This window comes from Camponotus vicinus, unplaced genomic scaffold (genome assembly GCF_025532165.1).
Source record: "Camponotus vicinus isolate PSW18456_S1 unplaced genomic scaffold, iyCamVici1.0 SCAF_13, whole genome shotgun sequence".
NCBI classification, from domain to species: domain Eukaryota; kingdom Metazoa; phylum Arthropoda; class Insecta; order Hymenoptera; family Formicidae; genus Camponotus; species Camponotus vicinus.
This window is the reverse complement of record NW_028141949.1, coordinates 12,342,996-12,366,590: the sequence shown is the minus strand read 5'-3', so window position 1 is coordinate 12,366,590 and position 23,595 is coordinate 12,342,996. Positions and strand designations below refer to the sequence as shown.

The window sequence follows — 23,595 nt, the reverse complement described above, 5'->3', positions numbered from 1 at the left end:
TTGACTGTGTATGATTTTTAAACATAAAAACAAGAAATTAAAACAGTTTAAAAGTTTATGTTATTGTATACATTATTTTAATTAATAAAAAAATATTATTTGCAAAAAAATTGAAAGAAAAAAATGTATAAATAAATTTGGCAGTTAAAATTATGTTTCCTCCAATATGTAATTTGAATTAAAGAGAGATCATAAAGTTGATTATCCAATTATTGTAGATAAACTTTTTTGTTATTCATTTGTCGGATTGTGACAAACACTCTCAATTTTTCCAGAATAGATAATTGTTTGTCAAAATTATTAAGACATATGATTATTATCACGTGTTAATATTTTAAAAGATAAATTTTGGCGTCAAAATTAATAGATTCGCTGAAACTGCATTAAACTTCAGAAAAAATCACAATAATTATATATATTATATATATATTATATATATATATACACACACACACACACACACACACACACACACACACACACACACACACACACACACACACACACATATATATATATATAACATTATAAAAATAAAATATATATATCTCCGCAGTATTTCCGGTCATTATAACTCACAAGATTGTTATGTAATAAGTTGTGATTAGTAACAAGATGATAATCTCCTTAATTGTAGAATGATTTTCATTGTAGATAATCATTTTCTGAATATAATATGAAAAGATCGAATAGATCTAACTATAATATACATTGATATACTATCAATATATTAAACTATCATTATATTTTTGATTTTCGATATTTATCATTAAATGCATTTATTTTTATAAAAAATCTGTAATTATATTCAAAGTAATCCCATTAATTCCTAAAAATCGTGCATATTCATGCTCTTAATTTTTCTTTATTCTAATCGATTAATCGTTTCTGAAATTATAATATTGAATCTCTGTCATTTTTCTCGTTATTTCTCAAGAATATTGAAATACTGTCGAGTTAAAGATTTGCTTATCATTAGATGTGTTTACTCTCTCTTCTTTAATCAACACTTTGCGGATATTCTAATGCACATATACATACATCATTAGCTGTTCCGCAGTATCTGATTTTATGTATCAATCAATTTTTGTGAAATTGTTTCGAAATAAAGATCTCTAAGAATAACTGCTTTCGATCTATATTTGTTCTCTAAACTTTAACAGTTTTCCAACGTGTCCAGCGCATTCTCTCGATTTCTTTCTTTTCCAACCGCATGTCTCGATTGTTTACCTTTTCAATAAAGAATTTTATACGTCACATGTCTTTTCATATGTCTTTATATTTTCAATATAAAATCCTAAAATTATTATAAAAACCCTAATTATTTTGTTAAATATTAAAAGAAACTAATCTGAATCGCAAATTCTATTTTAGTTTCGAAATTTATGTGAGACTGTTTATTCATCTCATCTTTCATTCTCTTATGTAATCGTAATCGTAACATTAGATATAGATTTTGCAATCTTTCACAGCTGTGTTTCCACAATGTATTAATATATTTGCTGTTTAAGTGATAAGCAGAAAAACAGAGAACATAAATTCATAACAGGTCATTGATAATTCCTTATAAATAAACCGTTATTTTGTAAAATAATCACTATTTGTAAGAACTGTTTTCATAACGATTGCTAAATCACATTTTATCGTCTTTTTTTCTTCTCTTTATTTTTACATTTAAAGAATAAGAGCGTTTGTGCGATTTCATTTCTCTAATTTTACAAATTTAAATTGTATTCTATTTCTTAGAAATTATCGTAAGATTTTGTTTTGTTTTTTTTTTAATAAATTAAATATTTGCTAGAAGAAGGATATTATTCATTGGATATTATTACCATAATTCAAAATTACTTATTATTACTGTAATTAAAAACAAGCGCTGTTTCAATAAATAAATAAATATTCTTGTAACTGTCGAAATTTGCATGCAATAGAAAATGTAAGATTATTATAAAGCTATCGACAAAATGATCTTTCAACTAAATTATCCTGATCTAAACTATGTTTGATTTATTCGTTATTTAAAATTTTCTATTGCAATTTAGAAGAAGAAATTTGAAAATGTAAATAAATGTAAATAAATATTATATCAATAAGATCCACTTTTGCTTCTATCATTAAATATGATCATAAATATATATCTCGTGTATTTTAATGTGCTTGTAATTGATTTGATTGAATATCATATGAGAAGGAAAAGACCGTAATCACGAAAATATTCAACTTTATTATTGCTTACATTTCTTTACTAAATTACTAAAATAACATATCTGTTTCCTAAAAAAAGGAAGGAAACAAAAAAAGGGTCGTTTCTTTCGATTAAATATGCGCGGTCGGTATATCTATACATATCATATGATTATGCAGCTCGGCAACTAAGAGGAACTTCGTAAGCCTTCTTAAATGAGACGGATTTTTGAGAGAAATCTGGATTGGCTCCTTTCTCGATCCTGAGTTTCAATTGTTCAGAAGCTTCGTTTTTCGGCAAGCAGAAAAATTCAAAGGTCTTCGATTTTGTTTTGGTAGGTAGACTGGTGGCTTCACACAATGGGATAGGTCTGGTAGAGAAACAAAGCTCATCATCCTTTGCCTGGATCTTTGTGCGATAAATGAATGAAATTTCAGTTTGAGGATCTTTGATTTCCTTGCGCGAAGCCTTCTTGCTATATGGACTCCAATCCAGTGGAGATCTTCCCGCCTCTATGTCACTAATAACATTGCTCCGATAATGCTTTTGCTGAACGCATGGATATTGTTTATCTTTGTTCAACGCACAATATCCTTGCTGGCTGTCCTCCACCAAAGTATACATGGCATTGAAGTCTTGAGGTGTCTGTGCGATGCAATTTTGCGGACTGAGGAAATCGTTATCGGGTTTAGAGTCATAGTTGCCACAAAGGCCGATTAGCCTATTGATATACTGATCAGCTACCTGTGATGAGAAAATTTATGTTGATATTTATTTCTTGTGTTATCATAAATAATCTTCAATCTTACCAATTTTTCCTTCTTCGTTTTCCACTTTACTCACCTGAATTGCAACAAGTTCTCCATTATATACGACATTGGTTCCATATTTGCAAGATTTTATCTCGATTGATTTGTCTGGTAGTTCATAAATTTCGACATAAACTTCATCATTGTCACGGATCTGATAGCTTGTGTTGTCTGGCTTATCTTGCGTGTTATATTGCTTCACTGGACGTCCATCAACTAAGACTTGGATATCATCATTCGTTTTCCGCACATCAACGTCTTTAGAACCAAGGAGGAAGCGGAGCTCTTTGAGGCCATCATTTTCCTTAATTAAGATACTCATTTCCTCGTTTTCCGGAAATGTCCCCTCATGTGGCGGAGTAGGAATCACGAGTATTTGCCAATATTTCTTTCCATATATGGGATAAGTTTTACCGTCAAAGGTAGTAATCTGATGTTTACCGACATTACATGTAGCTGCGAAAAAAAATTTAGCAATTATTTGCAATTGTTGCGTTATAGAATTGCTTCTATAAATGATTTATCTGTATGAAATATACGCTTGTTATACATACAAGCATAATATATTTTTATCAAATTAATAATATGATTGTAAAAAAGTATATGCTTATAGAATAGATGAGAAAACATTAAAAGATCAAATGTAAATATGGTATAATCATCATTTTCCGTATTATTATTCGAACGCATTATCTTATTTTCAAATTAAAACACATGCTATTAATATATTAAATCAAAATAGTATCCTCTCTTTTAATATTTATTTTCCACTTTATACGTGTCTCTTATGCTGCATTGGCTATTATATTCTTTTTGTGTTCGATAGTTTACTAAAAATGGCTTAAAGTGGATCGAAATGAAGTATAATAAACATTAAATATTTTTATTTACGATTATTACCGCGCGTTTGATTCTTATAGTCGGCTTTTGTATATTATTCAATTTATATTATATTATTCAGAACCTATTTATATATATTTATTGTTAAAATACTCTGGTTTTCTCTTTTAATATTTGATAATATTAATAAGTGTTTCTATCTTTTTCCTATCTTATAAAAATTTACATGTACAACTTACATGGTTGCTGTGCGAATTTTAACAGAGAATCGATTTGCTTCTCAAGAGATAATAATTTCCATGATGGTGCCCATTGTGATTGTATGCGTTCCAGCCATCCCGATGATAGCAATCCCGTTGCTAAATGCTGCCCTACTTCTACTGGCAATGGCCATGACAATTTTGATACAAGTTGTGACACTTCTGATAGCCATTCCCATGACAATGTCAATGGCGATAACTCCAGCATTGGTGTATTGGAATGACTGGATAAGGAAAGAGAAATATCCTTGTCATAACTAGATACAAAAACGTCTGCTTGATCACGATCTTGTGACATTTTAACTTCCACGTCGATTACATTCTTTTTATTCGCTCTTGGGCTTATTTTTTCTACTATTCTGTTATACATGCGACTAAAAAGATCAAAAAGAATTTCAACTATCGTTGTTTGTGTGTCAGAATCCGTAGCTACTGAGAAATTTATTCGATCTCTTAGCCGGACCAACTGAGTTGCCTTTTGACAAGCTTGAGACTCTTTGTTAGCTTTAATATTTGTTAGGCATTCCTTGATAATTTCATTATTTCTTAACGTATTCTTCAGATCGTTACTTTGTAACGTATTTCCTTTGATATGCACTTTTTCGCCGTCAACATAATTCTTTCCATATTGCAGACTACATTCGAAAGTGTCTCGTTGTTCACATTTGTCTAACATTCTTTCGATATCTAGAGGAGTTTCTCGTGATAATTCCGTTATTCCAGTACTGCAAATTTCATATTCGACACTTTCATTCGTCGCCGGCTGGATATTCCAGTAGAAAATAGTTTGATATTTCTCGTTCGCATTGCTATGTCCCACGCCGATGGTGACAACTTGATGTGTCAGTTTCTGTGATGTATTCGTCGGGTATCCCACATCTATGTCCCATACATGATTGTGGGGAGATTGCAGACCCTTGCTCACTTCTGTCAGGAATTGTTTTCTTCTCGCTTCGCTGTTTGGTTGTCTATCAGTTACTGCACATTTCTGTAAGTGTAATTGCTGAGTTGCGGGACTATTGGTATTGCTTTTAGCGTGTGCAACACTCAGATGAAGGCCTTTGATTGCCGTCGGCACGGATACGTCGATTTTCTTGTAACTGTTTTCTCCTTGACTCGCAGATGAGAACAACTTTAAGATATTACTCAGATTCGGTGTTTGTATCAATTTTTCATGGCCTTCGATTAGGATTTGGAATATACCCGCTTGGAACTTGTCGCGCTTCGAGGTTTCTTGTATCTTTCCTTGTAACAAGCTGTTGCGAGATAATGGTTCAAAATCCAAGACATCATGTCGTATTACGAAGGGAACAGTACTGAAGTACATCAAACTATGATCTTGTTGATTCTTTTGCAATAGTGCCGGGTTCAGTCTCAGCTGCAACTGAAGATGGTCTCTATCGAGTTGCTTTTTAAACTTGAGTTTTGCTGGTAAGTATGTATGGAAATCTCTATCGATACCGGCGTGATATTGCTGAAACTCGAAAGGTACTGTGAAACCCCATCTGTTCTGTACTCTACAGGCAAATAACATTTCGATTGCGGTTTCTACTTCGATATCCTTGTCAAGTGATATTTTTGGATTTTTTGGTATTAATTTCTGTACAATTGGTGTCTGTATAGTATGAACAAAAGGCAGGCCGGTTTCCGTTGGGAAGCTGAGGATTTCATCGTGATTGTATATAGTATTCACGCTAAAATCTTCGCTTAATACTTTACTGATATTAGTTACCATATCTGTAATACAATATCAGTTACAATTTATATGTGTAAAAATAGAATTCTTTAAAATAAAATTTATACTTACGTCTGACATCTCTTTCAAGAGAGCTCTTGTCGAAGGGATAGAATTGCGTTTCATATTTGCTGTCAGAAAAAATATATCCTTCGAGTGGCTCTAGAGGTTTGGGCTCGATATTAAGTGCGCGCACGAGCTCTTCGACAAACGTTCTTTTCTGCTTTTCTTGTTTAGGCAATAATAGGTTGTAATAACCGTAGAAGGAATCTAGAATCTGTTTAACGTCTGACACTCCATATCCAAATCTGAAGTTGAATAGTTTTAAGTAATCGTTTACAACATTTAGTCCTACGTGAAGATAGTTCACGTCAGTTTTTCCGCTCCCCATTGTTTCGACATAAAAGTTTCGCAAAAGAGTGTCCTCATTATCCGTGTCTGTATAGTAGCCTATAGAGTTCAAGGAGCCGATGAATTTCTTATTTAATAATTCTGAGGCGAGGCGAGCTTTGAAAGCGATATTTCGCGCCCTCGCGTGTTTTAACGTAGTGAGACTCCTTATGGTGGTTGTAACAGCAGAGTTCACTAGAGGGCTTTTATCGTAATTGGTAAATTGTGCCATGCGCATATAAGTAATCATAGGTGGATCGGTTTTGATAAGAGAGAAAAATGCCGCGACACGTATCTCATCATTCTCATGTGTATTCAAGTAGATTTTGGCAAGGACGGATCTAGCTAATGCCGGGTAAGTTCTGGCTAAACGGGATAATCCAGTGACCATCATCCTACGTTGACATTTGCTTACCGGTTGCTTGCCTTCCAGATATGGTTCGAAAACTGAAAGTATCTTCGGATGACCGGTATAACTCAATGCTGCTATATATGTATGTATTCGTTGGGTATTATTTTTCTGAACAGCTTCTTTCAATTGTTTGGCGAAGTAAAAAATATACATCTCCAAATCTTCATTCGTGATCATCGTACGACCGTAACTGTTTGGTGGATACCCTTTTCTGTCATCTTGGGCAGTACAAATCAATTCAGCGAATGCTATAGGCGCGGATACGTTGAAGACGTCTTTGTCCATTGTTTCTGGCATGGAAATCAGTTCCTGTGTACAGATCAGATTGCAACAAATTAAAATTAATACTTTAGATGCAAAAGCGCAATTTATAATTACTGATATCACTATTTTTTTGCAAATTGGAATTTCTCTTCTTGTTTTAAATTTTATATTGTATGTAAATATTTACTTACGTAAAAGTGTTTCAGATATTCCGCCGTAAGTGTGCGAATAGTTTTGGGAATTCTCGCAACGAGGATTGCCGCATCTACGTTCGAGAACGCTGCATTCTTGATCCAATTTGTGAACTTCAGGAGGGAAGGTCCTGTTCCGATTTGCGCTATAGTTTTGTAAATGACCTTCTGGACTGTATCACGCATTGAGTCACCTGCCAATTTTAATGCGTGTTGCTCTACCTCGGTGAGCTGATCAGTAATCATGGTACGAAGCAGATCTTGCAAGATCGTAAACGTCTCTATCATTTCATCGGGTTGGTAAACAGTGGGATCTTCTATTGCTTTGGTTATTCGCTTTATCAAGTTCGCGGCTAATACCACTGCGTTAAAATCTTCAGAACTGTTCTTGCCACTAAGGCCGATGAAGACAGGCATGAACGGATTATACGGAGCCTCGGTTAAGCGCGCTGGCGAATATTGTATTAAATCTACAGGCATTTTCTCCTCACTAGAGCTTGAATCACTGTTGCTGTTACTGTCGAAAAAGTCTGACCTAAGAGTCTCCTTAAGCCTAGATTTATCGGACGATTGGATTTGCTGCATATTTCGAATGATCGGATGTGGATAGATCTGTGATTCGGCGAACGGGTTTCTATCCATGAATATTAAGTTCCCGGTTGATGTCATTAGCTCTCCTTTTCGTTCTAGATCTTTGAATTTATTGTTCACTTCGACTAACGTTAAATTTATCATGCTGTAAACGTTTCCAATGACACGGTCTTTTTTGTCAGATTTGATAAATATAGTACTCTTCGTCACACATGATTGGGTAGTGAAACGTCTCAGATTGCCCGAGATAACCAAGCGAGTCATAGATACTTGCTGTAATAATCACATAATTGCAAATAAATCTTATTATTTTATTGCGTACAGTAATTGCATTTTGAAGCATAATTGGCATAGAAAAGTAACAGTATTTGAAACAAAGCTTTTTCAAATATTGCTAAATAATGTGACTTGCTTTATCAGTTATAGAATAGCTTATACAATATTTAACTTACCGAAACAGGTGTGTCAGGATCTGATTTTGAAGTGTACGGCCAACTCAGTCGCTGATTAGTTTGATTATAAAGATAGTTATGTCGCTCTTGGCAATTTTTAAAATCCTTCGTTTTCCTAATCTCAATAAAATTTTTCCCGTCGAGGCTCGGCAGAGGTATCATTTCCGGCTTGTTTTTCGCAAGATTTTCCTCCAGCGGAACGATATCGTAAATAACTTCGCAATTGCCGCCGACAGAGTCTTCCATGACTTTATATGAGGCGAATGGCTGTTGGGCGTCCTCGGGCATTTGATTGTACTTGCTCGGTATTATATTTTCACCATTTGTATCGACCTGCAACTGGCTTATGAGGCTCTTCAATATGTTTACTTCCCAAATAGGTACTTCCTTCTGGACCATCACTTCCTGGATTACTCCGTTCTTGACGGCAATCTGGAACGATTTTCCGGATATCGGAACGTTGTGATATGTTTCATCATGCTCTTGAGAGCCCTCGTGTGGTTGTGTTTTTGGTATTTTTTCCTTGTGAGCATATTGCAGCTCGCTAACTTTTCCGTATAACGTGTTTGGTGTTACCGCTTGAACAACGAGAATACCTTTCATCATAATACCGGTAGCTTCATTATCGCCTAGGCTCGTCATCGTCGTACTTTGTACGAGATATTTATATTCCTTGCCTTTATTCCAAGCATATTCATGAGTTTCGACAGTTTGATGATGATCGCAGTAGCTCAAGGCTACGCCAACTATTGAAGCAAAAAAATGTCATGTTGCACAGCCAAATTATAATAATTGCATTATCCGTATATTTCATTGTAAAATAATAGTTTATAACATTGTTTAAAATATTTGATTTGCTCTCGCAAAATATAAATTATTTTCAATGATAGATGTGTATATGAGACATAAGTTAAAGATTTTACAATCATAATTTTACAATTCCAGAAAAAATATTTTTCTGTTTCTTTTAGACACTTTTATTGAAGTATTGAAATTATATTTATAATTTTCATAAAAGCTGCTACTTATCGATAAATTAATGTCCACTTACCAATTAAGAATAAACTAAGTTGAGACCACATGGTGTTTTGTGGCCAGTACCCGATGCGAAATGAAAGCTTCCTCTCATTGATTGAATTTATATCCAGGAGTGTGCCAACTCAGCTTGACCCTCCGATGGCCACAGATTCTATGTCTGCACGAACTTGAAACTATATCATTCATAAACGCATGACAAAATTTTTTTTAACCTCGCGCGCGATAGATTACTTCTGACATCCGCAATATAGTTAAGAAAGTCAAGACGCGGTCGTGACATCGGACTTCCGGCCAGAACTTTGACTTTATTCGTAGATATTATTTACTTTGTTAGTCGATTAAAACATATTAATATCTATATTAATAAGAGCTGTCTTTAAATTATTACATTAAAATTTATCAAGTTGTGCGTGTAATTGAATATTGTGCGTTTGATGTAATTGAAAATTAATCGAAAAGTGCTCTCCTTTGTGATATAACATGATAAAGTAAAATTTTAAAACTTGCACACAAAGTATATCTTTATACATCATATATTTTTTATTAAAGATTAGAATTAATATTCTAAATTTTATATGAAAATTTATATGAATATGAAAATGATTAATATAATTATATATAATTAATATAATTATATATGATTATTATGATTAATATGATTAATATGATGAAAATATATAATATGAAAATTAATATAAAAATTTATTATTAATATAATATTTTATATTTAATATGAAAAAATAGAGTGTTTTCGCACGCATGTATTTTGCTAATTTTTATCTAATTCTAATCATAATGTAGATAAAAGCGGCAATTTTCATAATTGCGTTATACCTAATTTAGTTGAATAAACAGAAAAGCAACTTATAAATTTACAACACATCATTGATAATTTTCTCTAAGTGTTAAATTTCCGCTAAGATATAGAATTCATTCATATAAATACTCCTATGTCATCAGATACTATTTTATTTTATTCCTTTTTATTTTGCATTTACATCAACATACGTTGAAACGGCAGTGAAAGACGTGCAGCAGGAAATATTTGCGGATGTAATGTGAAATTATATTTTTCACGGAAAATGAAGATTTAAAAATATCAAACTTTGATCCAGGTCGCGAGATATCGGTGTCAACATATTTTCTAATGATGATTACGTGATCAAAAATCTATATGTGAATAACATTTCTGTTGACGCATTTTTCCGCCTATGTCTTTTTCCAAACCGCGATAAACTTTTGCACGTACAAGAAGCATATGCAGGTTTCCTTCTTCAATATTTTACGCGCTTTCAATCTCTCACGATATACAAAATAGTATTTATAAAATACTAATAAATAACATATCTCTTATATCCTTAATTATAAAATAAAGATTGAAATCTATCATGATTGAAAAGAAATCAATCAATCCGTTCTTTGTTAAATGGAAGACTACGTAATTTAAAAGAAAATATCGGGGACATACAATATATAACAAATATTAGATTATATATATGTACAATATAAAATACTTTTGAAGTGTTTATTCAAGTTTTACAGAGGATATTCCAGGATCCAGGAGACAAATTTCATACACTGAAAAAAAAATTCTGGGTAAATCTATGAGATGCATTTAGTAATGCATTTTTTGAAATATTTAGTTTTTATCATCAAGTATGATAATAATAACAAAATATTTAGTAATAGTTATAAACATTTTCCAAAAATAGTTATAAATATTTTACGTTTAATTGAGTTCACTAAATATTAAAAATAATTAAATAATTTCGTCTTAATACCTATACGTTTAGTTGAAACTATTTCACCACAGCGGTGGGTAACATTTATCAAGTTTGGATTATTATAACCAAACCTTTTTTTCAGTGTAGGATCTCTTCATGAAAATCTTTAATTTTGATTTTTTGTTGTTTTTTCTTAATTTTAAAGACTAAATGTGTCACTGCTGTCATGTGTAAGCTGTTGCCTATCTCGAGGCGGTTCGAATAGTTGCTTGAGACTTCTTCTCTTTCTTATAAGTCATATATCGGTATCAGATGTCGCTTGTCATTTATTGTATGTTTTGAGTATGAATACGATTTATCATTCTATTGAATCGCAAGTCACGGAATAAGCATTAAGATAATTTAAATATTAAATATTAATTTTTGTTTTTATATATTTTCGAATGACTGATAATTGAAGAATTTTTTAAATCTACAAAAATGTCAGTACAACTATTCGATTATTTACACAAGTTTTTAAAATCAAAATTACGATTATATTACTAGATAGGAGTTGACCATTTTTCCGATTGCGACAGCTGATTTGCAGTAATTTTATACGACAACTGATAGCGCGCAATACATATGCGCCTGACATCCGACTCTGATATACTATTTATTGTAGAATAGATCTAAAAATACGAGTTTCTCACAAAGATTGATTCTCTTAGTGAAAATTATCTCCTAAAATTTATTCCATAGAAACATCCATAAAAGAGAGGAGAGAAGTATGAATATATTTTATAAATTACAGGTCAAAGAATTTCTTTATGCAAATATAGATTCACGAATGTATTTTTTTATGTATATTTTTTATGTATAAACATTTGACAGAGAGTTGTGTTAATAAAAAGATTCCAATATATTCAAGTAAATTGTCATGTATTATGAGTCATAGACAACATATCACTACAGCAAAATATTACTAAAATCTATTAACAGAAAATTTATTTCTTTACAGATATTACTCATTATTGAATAATGACAAGAACAACATTAATTCTCATGTCTTTGAGACTGTATCATGTTTTTGGTTTTCTTTCTTAAAAGCAGATTTTTAACATTAGCATTTTATTTTTTTTACCTTTATGTTTATTAATTTTAACAAACAATTTTTAATAGCGCATGCTAAACTTTTATTAAAAATTTATTTTTGTATTTGAAAATTATAGAATTACAACTTTTGTCAAGAAAAAATTTACTATTTTTAATTCATTATGTTCATTTCTTTTATTAGTACAATTATTGAACAATGTAAAATATAATTAAATGTGTTAAAGATATTGCATACATTAACATTTATTATATTAATGACAAGTTTAATTGAATTTTATTTTAGAGAAGGATGAAACTAATAAATAAATTTATTTATATAAAATTATATTTATTTAATTATATATATATATATATATATATATATATATATATATATATATGTCTTATTTTAATAAATTAATCCTAATTTGTATTTATGCATGTTTTTGATGAAGTTGTATAAAATATATATATATGCATGTATGATAAGCGATAATATGCGATATTATTTATCTTAATTAATATTTATCTTCATTATCTTAATTATCTTAAAAATAATAATACTTTAAATATATAAAATTACTGAAAATTTAGTATTTCCAATATTTGCAGATTATATTATTAATTAGCGCGAATAAATAATGAATTTCCGCTATTCACTGCGGTGTTTGTATCGACTTCTATGGAGGAGATCGTTGCTTTGATAATAGTTGTAGTAGGTTCCTGCTCCTGAAACAATTATTAAAATACAATTATTAAGTTATTTTTAAATCGCGCAAATTTAATTTAAAATATTTATTTTACTCCAAATAAAAATTTTGTATTATGACAAAAAACGCATGTTGCCTTAATAAAAATAAGTATAATTTCCGATATATTTTTATATAAAAATGTAAAAAAATTGTCGATATATTTTTATATAAATATAAAATATAAAATATGTGCAATTACCTCGTCGAAATCGATATCGACTTCTTCGAGTACTTCGTCAAGAACGGATACGAAATGATTGACATTTTCAATAGAAAAGACCATCGGCGGCTTCAGTTTCAAAACGTTGTTATCAGGTCCGTCGCTACTGACGATGATCTTCTTGTCCTTCATCCTGGATACAACGTGCTTCGCTTCCGCCGTCGCTGGTATCCTCTTAATTCTGTCGCGGACTAACTCAATACCTATGAATAATCCAGCACCGCGTACATCGCCGATAATCTTCCGCCGCTTTGCCAGTTTCTTCAATTCCGCGATCAGATGATTGCCTACTTGCAAGGCGTTTTCCTGCAGGTTCTCGCGTTCTATGATCTCCATCACCGCGTTCGCCACCGCGCAGGATACAGGATTGCCACCATACTGAAGTGAGCGAATAAAATTTGATTATTATAAAATATTTTTTTTCTCAAACACACATTTCACAAGTTGACATCAGTACACAGAAAAAAAATAAGTGTCAAATGAAAACTTATATACTTAAACTAACGCGTTCATTGTTTCGTATATACGCAACAATTTATAATCTTCTTAGAAGAATTTAATAATTTTAAATTTCAACAATGATACAATCTTATTTTAATATTGTAATTGTCACTTTAAGAATATATAATTATTTAATTCTACTTTAAGAAAATTATAATCTTTGATTTAAAAATGTTATTTTCTATCTAACATTGTTTCTTTTCCATTCAAGAAAATTAAATCTTAAATCATAAGAATATATTTTTCTTGATTGAACTATATAAAATGGCTTCATTCAAGTAAGGAATTATTCAAGCAATTATATTTTTCTTTAATTAACGCAATATAATCTCATTTCAAGATTTCCATGTTAAAACTAAATATACTTTCAAAACAAGAATGTCCTTTCTTTCTGTGTATTTTTTTTGCAAACTGACCGTGTTGAAGTATTCAATTCCAGTGTCGCGAAAGCTGCGAGCGATTTCAGGCGTAGTAATGACAGCCGCAACGGGATGACCATTACCCATAGGCTTGCCCAAAGTAACTATGTCTGGAATAACGTCCTCGCCGTATAATTGAAACGCCCACATGTGAGTACCGACTCTCCCGAAACCGACTTGGACCTCATCCGCGATACAGACACCTCCAGCTTCACGTACATGTCTGTAAAATCAGTATTTTTTTTACATTCACTGCCATATTTGCTGTTCCAAGATTGTGTGTGTTCATGTGAATAAACAAAATTTAATAAAGATTTAATAAAAAATTTGTATGAAAAAATTGTTCATATAAAAATTAGATCATATAAAAATTTGTATGAAAAGAAATAGTTGCTTACTTATATACGTTTCGGAAGTAATTCTCTGGGGGTAAAATTTGACCGCCGACCGATATAAGGCTTTCCGCAATGTAAGCGCAAACCCCGCGTCCTTGGGCTTTGATGTTATCGCAGATTTGCTTTACATCTTCGGCGTATTTAACACCAAGATCTTCGTCGATGTAATCATTGGTGCGATATTTTCCACGGTACACATCCGGACAGGGAGCCTAAGAGAAACAGAACCAGGATGATGTATCAAATGTATAAAATATGACTCTCCTTTTTTTTCTCAAAAATACAGATGATATAAATGCTAAAATAATATTAATTTTCTAACAATAAAAATTTTTTCTTGCAAGAGTGCTTTTCAAATGTCGATATTTTGATTCGCCGAATTCTTGAATCAGCGTTGTATATATAATTTTATCTTTAATCACAAGATATCTCAATTTGTTCATCACATATTGATTGAAAATAATATTAATTTTCTAACAATAAAAATTTTTTCTTGCGAGAGTGCTTTTCAAATCTCGATATTTTGAATCGCCGAATTCTTGAATCAGCATTATAATTTTATCTTTAATCATAAAATATCTTAATCTATCCATGTTAATTTAATTCCTTTAGAAATGATAAGGTGTTGATTTAACTCTTCATACACTATTCCACTATGTTATTTAATAATTCTTTTAAGATTCTAAATACTTACCACGTGTACCCAGTCTTGTTTGCCTGTACCGTTAGGCTTGTTGAATTTGTATGGTGAGATATCGATTGTCGTGATGAGGTGTCCATGATAAGCGCTAAAAGTAGAAAGGCAAACGTGAACAGAAATTTTCTCTTTGCTTTTACTGAAACTAAAAACTCTTCGAAGCCCTCCAAAGCTATAACGTAATTTTCTGAAGATTATTATATAGTCTTTTCTCATATATAATATATAATATATATTTTTAATAAATGTTATTTTATCTAATCAAAAAACACAGTTCCTGAAAATACAACTTTCATTTTTTCCCATTGTTGCCGAAGACCAACGACCCCACCGTGGTTACAATATCTAAAAGTTGCCGGGAGGGCTACTCATTTATAAACTCGATCAACGATGTGAATTAATTATTGTTAATTCGTGCGAACTCTCGACGTTATTAATATCGATAATAAGACAAAGCGCAATTGTCTACAACACGTTGCGATAATAAAAGTACAAACGCACTAATATCAATTTTTTCCAACTCTGTATAATATATTTGTGAGATTAATTATATTTGTGATATAATTGTTTTCGGATTCTCTGTTATTATCTCACACAATAATTTTCATGAATTTATACATTTCTAATGCTGACGCGAAACTTGTCTAATAGAGCCGTCTGATTGATTTCGCTTTGTGTGATGTGACCCCGCTTTGTCTAGTTTACGACATTCTCAGATCATTTATCATTCTTTTTCTTTCTTTCTCTCTCTCTCTCTTTTTCTCTCGGATAAAGTCCAGTCCATCATCATTCAGCGACATCATCACCGATAGAAAGAGAAAATAAATATAGTGTGTGTATCATACGTGGCACATATGTCGTCGTGAGGCTTACGCCACCTAAAACAGCGACAAGATCTTTATGGCGGTGAATTCTATTTCCGCCGTGGTGAAAAGAATCGGATGTCCACATCCGATTTGTCCGAATCTGCTGGACACGCTCGATTTCGGTGCTCGTCGACGCTCATCGAGGTCCCTGCTGATTTAGAGTGGAAAGACGCTGCAAACAAGCAAAAGACAAATCGATTCCATTAGTTCGGCAGTGAATTTTCTCGCTCGAGTTTGTTCGCAGCCTGAAATATCCAACGTATTCGAGACAACACTGTGGAATTGCTTGCGCCAAGAAAACCGAAGTCCGATCCGAAGTAGGCACGAACAATGGAAGTTCTTTTCATATTCGTCTCGTTAACTTGAAACGGAACTTTCATTTCAGACGTGGAACGTGGAACACGTGGAGCTCAATGTAGAATGTTACAGAAATATCGCATGTAGAGCACCTCGGATAGCGAGAGGGAAACTTACTGGTCCAACGTAATGACATCCTTGCACTTGGTGTGCGTCCGAGCGAGACGGAGAGCGAGATCGTTAGCCTCGCTTCCAGAATTCACCAGGAAGCAAACGGACAGCGGTTCCGGCATAAGTGATGCCAGCCGGCTCGCGCATATCACCAAGTTGTCATGAAGGAAACGATTGTTCGTACACAATAAGGCCATCTGTTCCTGCCCGGCTCGTACGACGTCCGGATGGCAGTGGCCAACTGCAAATTAATTAATTTGCGTTTAATTAAGACAACTGCGTTACATTAAAAATTTACAATTATCGTGTAATGCATAATCGATGCGATATTATGAGTAGATTGTCTGATTCTTGAGAATTAAAAAAATACGTACCATGCGCGACATTATTTATGCAGTCCAAATATCGATTATCCTTCTCATCGTACATGTATTGTCCCTCGGCCCTTACAATTTTGAGTGGATTCGACTTGAAAAACAGCTTACACGCCTGCCTGGAATTAAAATAAATATTTAAAAAAATATAAAATAAATATAAAATAGCTGAAATTATTGTTTATTTATTTTCGCGAGGCCTAAAGCGCGTTGAACCAGAAGCGAAATGTTTCGTTATGTATCTTATATCCTGTTGATTTAAATTTTACTTACCCGATATGTCGATCGCGAAGTCTTATGGTATCAAATTTTGGCATCTGTTCTAAAGATTCCATAACTGAACTTTTCGCCAGGTTGCTGATACTGTCAATATCTACAAAATATAATAAATGTTGCAATCTTAGGAGCCTGAAGAATTTAATAATTTGACTTATCATATCAACAATTGATGGTTATGCAATATTTGATTCTCTAACATGTAATCACATCATAAACTCTCTTTAAGACAATTATAGAATATACCCATATTAGTCATATATGTTTTATGATAGATAGATAGATAGATAGATAGATAATCTTTATTGGTTAGCCAAAAGGCCTAAAGCCAAGGGACTTGGTTTACATAAATTCCTTAACCTCACACACTCTCGCTCTCTCTCACGTCTTCCCTGTTCTCTTCGCCCTCTCCTCTCTTTTCCTCCTAACCGCTTCCATCCCTCCCACTGCGCCCTTCCTTTCTTCCTCGCTTAAGATATCCTTTATTCTAATATTCATACTGTCTACATGACTCCTTATGTGCTCAATTGTTCCTTCCTCTTCCTCGCAGATCCGGCATCTTTTTTCAGCTTCACCTTTCCAGTACTTGTTTCTCTCCTCCTCGTTCCCGCACCTCCACCTTGCTATTAGCTTCTGACTTCCTTTCCTCCCTTCTTTCCTCAGATATTCCGGCAGTCCCAGTGTTACAATCTCCTTATACCGTATATTGTATTTCGAATTCCTTATCTTACCCTCCACCCATTGCCCTAACCTCTCTCTTTCTCTCTCTTTTATTATCTCACATACGTCCATATCTCCCACTCTTAATTGCTTAATTCCCTCAGAGCTAAACCCGTTCTGCCTATAAAAACCTTCCCTTTCATCCTCCTTACCCTCACTCGTTCCCCTTTTCTCCCTTTCCTTTATGCATTCTATTATTAGTTTCCTATCTCCTTCTTTCAACGCCTTCTCTTCAAATTTAACTGCTCTTCTTCCTGCTATCATATATGTTTTATGATATCGGATAAATATATTGAAAGAGAGAGAAGCACATAAGCATTATCAAATTTTTCCGATGTTTCAAATTTTTCCGAAAAGTTCTTATCATCCTTATATCTTTACCATTAAACGACGTTCTTATCATCCTTATGTCTTTACCATTAAACTTTGTTTAATGGAACGAAGTTTAATGGTAAAGACATAAGGATGAGATAAGAACTTTTATCGCAATTAATTTATATATCATTTTTAGGTTTTCCTGATACTACAAATGAGATCATATATATAATATGATATTATGATCAGTCCTCACGTATCGTTAAACTTATTATTAAATATTTAGGAGATTCTATAATCAAGTGTGCGTTGCCAAAATATTTGATTAATTTGTATATCGATAAAAATAGTGTAAAATATTAGAAATTATTACAGTTTTCTAATTTTTAGCATTATATATCTTTATAAGCCTATATTAAAATTATATGCATATATTGTTTAAGCCTATATTAAAATAACGTCAAAGCAAATTTTGTTTGAAATTATTATAGCTGACAAATGCAATTTGACTATCCATTTCCAGTTTTTCTCTAATATTCATAAAAATACATATTGTTTATATATAATTCATTTTATATATAATATATAATTTATATATAATACATAAATCATAATATTCATAAAAAGCTTTTTTTTTCCTCAATCGTTTATAACTGAAAGATATTATTGCAATCTATCTATTTCGATATTTTCGCTAAAGAGACTAATCGTCTTCAAATATGTCATAGATTTCGTTGTGAAAATAAAGTGCGATAACAGAAACGAAAATCTAAAACAATAAGCAAGTGCATGTAAATAAGATAGGAGATTTGAACAGTAATTTTCCGGTAGCTGATAAGTGCACGTGATTATTATATATGTATAAGTATATAATGTGTTTCCGCACGTGGCCTCGTGCGTGACCTCGTATTGCAAAAGAAACTTTGACAAGAGAGAATATATATATATAATACTAATAAACAATATAAGTGAAGGTTAATAATTTAAAACTTGGAAAATACTTTAAAATAAGACAATAATGATTAAAAATTATTTTTTATATTTTTATTACATATATATATAGAATAATTTTAAATTATTATTGTCTTAACGATATTTTAAAGTATTTTTCAAGTTTTAAATTATAATCTTTACTTATATATATTTTTTTGTGAAAACGAATGTAAGAGAAATTTATTTATTTTAATTTCTCGTTAGAAAATTATTTTCCTAGTTACATTTATCTCATAATTAATTCTACGACAATTATGCAACATAGTACATGGATTGGACATAGTATTCGACTTTTTATTTGTATAGAAAGTAGCTTGAAAATTTTCGATAGTTAATGAAACAAAATGAATTTTTTTCCTTCAATATTTCTGTCAAAAAGGAAAAAAATAATGAACGAAAGGTGAGACATTTTATTTGTAGTGCTATTTTTTAAAGATAAATAATTAATAAAAATTGAAAACGTAATTTTATACTGCAAACTTTCGAGAAAGAAAAAAAACATACATAATAATTTAATGGTGAATGTGCATCTGTGAAACAATACTAACACAATAAGCATATTCTAAATAATTTATCTATCATTTTAAAATGCATGTTATTTCGATGGTAAAAAATTACAACAATAATTAATAATAAAATACAATAATTAATAGTAAAAGAAACTCTATGATCGTACCTGAATTGTCGTGGTTCGACGTCACCGTCGCTGTGATTACTGCGAGTGCAGTCGAAAGCAGTGCCACAACCCTATAACAGTGACGTCATATATAGAGAGAAATGAATCGGCGGGGGTAAAAAAATGCGGGGATGCGCACGCGTGCCGGACCAATGGCATACACACTCCCTCCATAATCGACATCCCACTTCCCACGCACGTGCGTCATTTAAATGCCGCGCAATTGTTCATACTTTAATCAAACTTATTATGTGTATAGTAATTACAGCATTCAACACATGAATGACATGAGATAAGCATCCCACTTGAAACTGAGATATTAAATTAAGATTGAATATTTTATTGAAGATATGTCAATTTTATTTAAATTTATTATATCGCAATTATATTAATGCTGTAGAAAAATGTAGAACGTTCTACAAATTTAAAAATGAAATTTGACAGTCGCTTTCAAACTTTTGCAATGTCGTAGCTAATTTAAGAACAACCTTGCACGGTGATATTGAGAACAAGAATTTGGCAGAATAGATCTGTGATGCATTTCGGCTGCAGTCGCTTGCAGCTCAAAACTCGAGGAAAATAGAAATTATTAGATAAGGAATATTGCAAATAGGCGTGTAATTTAGATGTAATAAATTACAATTATCGAGTTACATTTATGGTTGTTTGTATAGTTGGGAAATCTCTTCTTAAAAAAATTTCTGATTTTAGAAAGCTCATCTTCTCTCACTTTTAATCTTTTTAGAAAACTTTAAAAGACTCTTACATAAAGATATTTTAACGTAAGCGGAGTTCGCAAATATTTCAAATGACCTATATATAAATTAATATCATAAAGTGTATTTATTAATATCATAAAGTCCATTGGCAGAATCATGGGCAAATATCGTGGTCATGATGAAGACGTTCACGTGTATTCACGTTTCGACGATGGTAGCGATGTACGACACGTGATATGCGCTATCGGGCAATTTAGACAACATCAATGATTTCGTGATATGACCATTATAGCGACTGCCATTATATCGCCTGTGATAAATCACGTTCATGCAATTACAAATCTTCCACTGTGGATATTAGAGCCAACAATCTTCGCTATCGATTTTAAAGGAAATGTACTGGCAGGAACATTTGACATCGTATCATTTCATTAATAATTCATGGTTTGATAATTTTCAAACGAAACAATTAAAGCATAGTGAGTCACCTTAATAAATTGTGGAATTATGCAAGTTCAATAATTAAAATAATATTAAAATAATATTTAAACAATTTTAATAATTAAAATAATATTAAAATAATATTTAAAAAATTTTAATAATTAAAATAATATTTAAAAAATTAAAAAAATTTTTTTTAAACTTAAAAAATTTAACATGATATCACATTTTTGTGGAAAAATTTTCTGAGACTTATATTTGCTTATCTTTCTTTTCATGAGGACGATTTATCTCATTATTATCAGACTTATATATTGCACAACCTCCATTGATTATTTATGTCGGTGCGTAGTTAAGTTGATTATGGTGGTAAAGATAAATTTAATCGCGAGATATTGCAGCAATGTTTAAAAAAAAAAAGAAAAAGAAAAAGGAAAAAGGAAAAAGGCTAAAAAAATAAAAAGGCCAAACGTTTATCGGACGATATCGCAGACTGGCGCCGCGCCAGTTGCTCGATATATTCCTGCTGTCTTATTGGTGTCAAATCTTAAGCGAAATGCAAATTGCAAATTGTTTTGCAAGATTTTATTGGCACGAATAAGGCGCAACGTCGATGCGATGTGCTCTTACTTGTTATTTTGCATCATATTCATGCTATATACATCCTTCGTGAGATAATATTCTAGAAGCGAGACTTGCCTCCTTTAGTCAACCACTGAGCTTACAGTCGACAATCTACTGACATTTTATTCTTAAAAATATTATCGCATCATTGAAGTGAAGAGCTTCGTACATTACACATAAGTTCATATATTAAATGTCTAGTGTTATCTATTTCTACACATTTTACTTTTTTTTTTTCTTTAACCCGCCGATTTTCCATCACTTTTGAATCAATTTTTCTTCCACGAAAATATATGTGAGAAATTAGATTTTTAATTATAAATATTAAAACAAAAATAAATGACTTTTTTTTAAATTAAGCTTCAAAACTGTTAAGATATTTTTATATAATTAAATAATCTTGTACAGGTCAATAAAAAATGACATAAAAAAATAAGATTATATATCCATGCTTGTAAAATGAATCATTTAGAAATATCTATGCTTGTAAAATGAATCATTTAGAAATATCTATGCTTGTAAAATGAATCGTCTAGATATATGTGACCCTCGTAAATATTTATTAATTTGTCTTCATGACATGTGTGTTATATTAATATTTCTAAAGCATTTTTCTAGGAATAAGTATACCTGAAAACGCATAGAATTAATGTGTCATTCTATTTATGGAGCTAATTTTCGGCTGCTTCGACATTTTTAAAGGCTTCTGAGTATTCGCCGCGAAGCTCTGAATTGACGGTGACGACATAAAAATAAAAACCATGCGATAAGAATAAGATTTATCAAATAAATGAAGTATATTACTAATTGCTAAAACAATCAATTAATGAAATCAAATAATGAATTGTCAAACATTAAGCGTAAAACGCACACAAAGAAAGAGCATATATGTATGAGCTCGAAGTTTATTATTAGACCAGTTTAGACAAATAAGGACAGCCACACACAAATAGATTGTTTAATTCTTTCTCTTTCGAGATATTTGCCTGAAACGAACATTAATTTATTTACAATAATGAGATGTAAATAAGCTCGCAAATAGTTTGGGTATGTTTGCAAATTTTAAAACTTCAATAACTCTTGTAATAATAATTAATAATTCGTGTTTTTGAATTTGAATATATTATTTATATCTAAGAAAATAATAATTTATAATTTTATGAAAAATTTTAATTTTTTTTTCTTTTATGTTATTCTTTCTTAAAAATTATTTTAAATATAATTCTGAAAATTTAATCTGTTTTTTTTATTAATTAATTTATTTAATATCGTCAGTCCAATTTAATTGTACATTGAAATAAATCTTTACTTGTTTTTATTTTATTAATAATTTTATTGATAAAAATTTATATATTGTAAAAGTTGCAATTGGTTGGAAATTAGTTGCGAAAGAATTTAATAAAATGTGCAATTTTATATAATTATTTGACTGTTTTATAAATGCAAAACTGAATATTGTATGTCATTGTGTAGCAAAATTTAACATTGTAAAACTTAATCATTTTTTTCAATAAAATAATTCTAATATAAATAATTCTCTTTAAAAAAAAATATAGAAAATAAAAACAAAGATACTCCAAATTATAAAACTGTCTGTCACAATATTTATCTAATCAATAAACTATCTATTAAAATATCTTATTCTTTATATATATCTCCTTTTTACATATATAACGCACATATAATCTATTTGATACTCATTTTTAATCCTTCTTGGAGAAATTTGTAATCCAAATTTCAAGTTAAATTGCAATTGCAAAATTTAACAATTTAAATTTTACAATTTTACAAGTTTTATAATGTTAAATTTTGCTACACAATGACATACAATAGTTCAGTTCTGCATTTATAAAACAGTCAAATAATTATATAAAATTGCACATATTATTAAGTTATTTCGCAACAAACTAATTTCCAACTAATTGCAGCTTTTACAATAGGCTATTTGCAAATAATGTATTTTTATGTTTGTGCAAAAATTTAAATTTTAAAATATCTATTTTAAAATATTTATGATACCTATTGCGAGTTTTAAAAATAATTGTAAATTCTTATAAAGAATATATAGAGAAAGATATTTTTTTATTAGTTGTGTTTTATTTAAAATAATATAAAAAGAATGTAAAAATTGATCAATATAATTATTACATAATTTAACATATTAAATAAAGAAG

At 31.0% G+C, this 23,595-nt stretch overlaps 2 protein-coding genes across 3 annotated transcripts; both read right to left on the bottom strand.

Moving 5' to 3' along the window:
* Window positions 1-2,204: 2,204 nt before the first annotated feature.
* Vgn (vitellogenin) lies at window positions 2,205-9,286 on the bottom strand. The gene is made up of 7 exons (XM_083087693.1): window positions 9,181-9,286; window positions 8,130-8,875; window positions 7,087-7,950; window positions 5,902-6,940; window positions 4,074-5,831; window positions 3,029-3,450; window positions 2,205-2,929 (listed from the first exon to the last, which is right to left on the bottom strand). Exons 1-7 carry the CDS (start codon window positions 9,209-9,211, stop codon window positions 2,357-2,359), a joined length of 5,433 nt encoding a protein of 1,810 aa, XP_082943819.1. The 5' UTR covers window positions 9,212-9,286; the 3' UTR covers window positions 2,205-2,356.
* A 3,165-nt stretch (window positions 9,287-12,451) lies between these two features.
* Window positions 12,452-19,759, bottom strand: LOC145964679 (alanine--glyoxylate aminotransferase 2-like). Of its 2 annotated transcripts, XM_083087695.1 has the most exons (9): window positions 19,638-19,759; window positions 16,931-17,030; window positions 16,658-16,776; window positions 16,290-16,524; window positions 14,947-15,040; window positions 14,256-14,464; window positions 13,855-14,080; window positions 12,917-13,315; window positions 12,452-12,694 (listed from the first exon to the last, which is right to left on the bottom strand). In XM_083087695.1, the coding sequence occupies exons 2-9, from the start codon at window positions 16,990-16,992 to the stop codon at window positions 12,587-12,589; spliced, it is 1,452 nt and encodes a 483-aa protein (XP_082943821.1). In that variant the 5' UTR covers window positions 16,993-17,030; window positions 19,638-19,759; the 3' UTR covers window positions 12,452-12,586. The 2 variants fall into 2 exon arrangements, with proteins under 2 accessions (XP_082943821.1, XP_082943820.1); XM_083087694.1 differs by lacking the exon at window positions 19,638-19,759 and having other exon boundaries at window positions 16,931-18,208.
* Window positions 19,760-23,595: the final 3,836 nt, after the last annotated feature.